At 32.4% G+C, this 3,423-nt stretch overlaps 1 protein-coding gene and 1 non-coding gene across 2 annotated transcripts; one reads left to right on the top strand and one right to left on the bottom strand.

The window, feature by feature from the left end:
- The first annotated feature begins 2,124 nt into the window (after positions 1-2,124).
- On the top strand, positions 2,125-2,196 carry TRNAE-UUC (transfer RNA glutamic acid (anticodon UUC)). The gene has a single exon. It is a non-coding gene; the product is annotated as a tRNA-Glu (tRNA).
- Positions 2,197-2,205: 9 nt separating this feature from the next.
- LOC108354384 (double-stranded RNA-specific editase Adar-like) lies at positions 2,206-3,417 on the bottom strand. The gene is made up of 2 exons (XM_017605575.1): positions 3,364-3,417; positions 2,206-3,297 (listed from the first exon to the last, which is right to left on the bottom strand). The coding sequence occupies exons 1-2, from the start codon at positions 3,394-3,396 to the stop codon at positions 3,130-3,132; spliced, it is 201 nt and encodes a 66-aa protein (XP_017461064.1). The 5' UTR covers positions 3,397-3,417; the 3' UTR covers positions 2,206-3,129.
- Positions 3,418-3,423: the final 6 nt, after the last annotated feature.

Here is a 3,423-nt window from a genome sequence, read left to right as displayed (position 1 = left end):
ATTAAAAATAATAGTGTTAATATATGTGAAAATGTAACCGATTTTAATTTTTTATTTTTTTTTTCAAATGCAAACTAGGCATCTAGAAGAGTAAAAAAAGCTAAAAATAAAAGTAATAATTTTTTACGCTACCGGCCGCTTTTCTATGCTTGCTATTTGGAAAAAAAGTTAGAAGAGCTTAAAAATTTGTTAATAAATAAAAAATAGATTAAAAAAATGTTTATATTTTATAATTTGGGTTTTAAGTGATTTGAAAGTTTGGCATGTGAGTAATATTTCAGATTTATGATTAATTTTAAGTAAAACGGTTACACGCAGTGACATTAACCCGTGAAAGTAACTGAAATTAACCCACACGACCTTTACATATGTATAAAAATAGCAATAATTTTCAAAGGTATCAGCTCCGTTCCATATGGGTATTTAGGAACAAATAATTTTTACAATTATACATATGGACATACCGCCAGCTTAGAGTTAAAATTTGCTATGCCCACTTTAAAAAAAAAAATACATTTTGAATCGAGAAGCAATAACTGTTTTATGCTAACCATTTCTATGCAGTGATACGCAATCTTTTCATCAATGTTGGTATATGCAAATTTTTTTTTAAAGAAAATCCGTTCGAAAGGTTTTTTCTCTCCTCAAAAATTTGAAAAAAAACTGCAATTATCAATTTTTCACTCCAAGCTAGCGATATGTTTATATGTACATACACATCGTCGATGTTTTTGCAAAACCGCCTAAATCGCTGTTGTGGCAAAAATGAGATTTTGTAACCCTGAACTCCAGGCATCGAGATTTATGCATACAAATCTTAAAATCGTTATTTTTGTAAAATAATAGACAAGCCTTGATAGTTAAAAATAACTGCTTGATAAAGTTTTGAATTTGCTAATTCACATCATTAAAAAAAAAATTTATGGAAACTATCCTGCAAATTCGAAAACTAGTATTTTTTTAGCTATTCAAAAGCGAAGCTAAAGAAGTAACCCATAAGGGAAATGCGCGCTCAACTAGTTAAATTTAAAATTTCAAAAGGAAAAAAAAAAATACAAATACGCGACTAAAGCGAAAAGTTAACAATTTCAGCTTTTTTATTCATTATAATTCGTTCTCGACAAGACCGTCCCTACTTCTGATACAAATCCTCACTTCTCCTTTGCTCGAACACTTCTCCTTTAGTGAATGTTGTTCTTTACGGCAAGAGGCATGTCCTCCATTCATTCGAGTAAACTGTTCTCCTCAGAGTTGAATGATACTAAGTAAATATGTATTCTAAATAAAAATAAATTGGGGGTGCTTAATTTTTTTTTTATAGGATGATTCAAAGGAGATGCATATCTTTGAAAGCAATTTTTTTTCTTCGACATATTGTCAAACTTTGTACAATGCGTAATAACGATATGCGCATTGCGTTATTTTTTCTGTCAACTTAACCGGCCATCTGAGGCAACAATCAGCCGTTGGTGCAGGAATTCGAAGAAATTGGATTCGTTTTCGTGCAGGGCGCTCGGCTGAAAATATTGCTGCTGTGGGACAAAGGGTGGACCAGATGGAAATGTTCTAAAGATTGTAGTGCATAAAAGAGTATTTAATTTTCAAAAATTTGTCGACTTTTTTGGGATATGTGTAGTCCAGCTCGAGCTATATACTTCCAAATGTAAACATATGAATACGACAGCAATTTCTATCGCTTACTTCAAACACATATTTATGGTTCTGCCTGAGGTTGAAGGTGAGAGGTATTTTTGCTTTTGATTAAGTAAAATAGCTGATATTGGAATTTAACATTTTATGATAAAATGCATATAAGCAACAGAAGTGAGTTGAATGAATCGTTTTCAAAAGTACGTTGACGCGTTAAAAAAGGCAGAAGAAGAAAAAACACGCATTATATTGCGTGGCTCGGTGAACAATTTATAGCGCAAACAGCACCTATTTTTAGCTAATCACTGAACAACTTATGATTCAAAACTATATATATTGAGTGAATCATATAAATGCAAATGGAAAGCAATAAGAATAGATCTAATATGTAGTACATATGTTTGCATGTGTAAATGTTTATGAGTAGACAATATCGCGACGTTGTGAGCCGCTAGCGCGTATATATTGTTAGTGTCCCATATGGTCTAGTGGCTAGGATATCTGGCTTTCACCCAGAAGGCCCGGGTTCGATTCCCGGTATGGGAAGTATTTTTTATCTTAATTTTTCTATTGGTACCGCGTTATCATAAATGTTTTCCTTCTTAAATTCTATGCTAAATAAAATATGCAGCACCATGCAATTAAAAAAAAAATCCATTACATATGAAAGAAAACAAACCAAAAAAAAGTGTCTGGTAGCGAGTTTTGCATGCATTGTGGAAATTTTAAAAAATGTACAAATACGAGTACTCAAATATGTTAAAGTAAGGCAAAAATAAAGGCAGTAAAATGTTGCATTATGTATAGCGAATGCCAGATATATGTAAGTACATATGTATATACATTACAAAACTTGCTAGTAGCGCATCCATGCCAACATAAGTTTTTTTTTTGAAAAAATTCAGTTTTCGCAAAGAAAGATGTACATTTTTTTTTTATGTGAAAGCTACTTGAAACGAATTTCTACCCTGTGTTCCTTATGCGCTTTTTTCTTTTCTTTTTTTACTCTTTTCGCAACTTTTCGCGCAAAGCCTGGCACATTTGTAGAATTTCGCAGCTATAGCACAAACCGCATTCAAACAAAACTGCAAAGTTATGCAATGTGCGCTGTACAAACTAACCAAAATAAAACTACACTACTACTTTATCAAAAAATAAAACTTACAATAATATAAGTGTATATTTTTTTTTTTTATATACATACATATATGTACATACATACAATTTGCATACGCACTTGCGTGCACATGTGCGGATGTATGTACACATATGTATTAACGATTTCAGTAGAGACTCTAAGAAGGGATTTGGTGTACGAAATAGTGGCGGCAAAGTTTATATACATAAGTACATAAAAATTAAAAGCTTTAAAATTAAATAATAAAATTGTTGTTTCTATTAAAAGGTATACATATGTCTGAGTAAAATACTCCTCGTCATCTACTAGGCAAGTAAGTATTCAGTTGGACAAAAATTAAATTATCGCTTCAACATACCCTGACTGCATTGTAGATCCAATTGAGCATATAAATATTTCATTAGACAACGCCGAGAGACGATCTCAGCATGTGAATCGTTGAGCACAGCGCCAGTGACACTCATGTGTTCGCCGCTCACGCATTTGGTGCCAGTGGACACGGAAATTACCTGCCAATTGGAAATTCGTAAAATTACTTTGAAATTATAAACGAAAATTTGTAAGACTGAACGCACTTTGGCTTCATTGAAATTCATATCTTCGGTCATTACAATGCCAGCCAAGACTTTGCGGCG

This window comes from Rhagoletis zephyria, unplaced genomic scaffold (assembly GCF_001687245.7).
Source record: "Rhagoletis zephyria isolate East Lansing unplaced genomic scaffold, Rhagoletis_zephyria_1.1 Rzeph_scaffold_35427, whole genome shotgun sequence".
Lineage (NCBI taxonomy): Eukaryota > Metazoa > Arthropoda > Insecta > Diptera > Tephritidae > Rhagoletis > Rhagoletis zephyria.
Note: the sequence above shows the minus strand (reverse complement) of the source record. Positions and strands in the feature narration are given on the sequence as shown.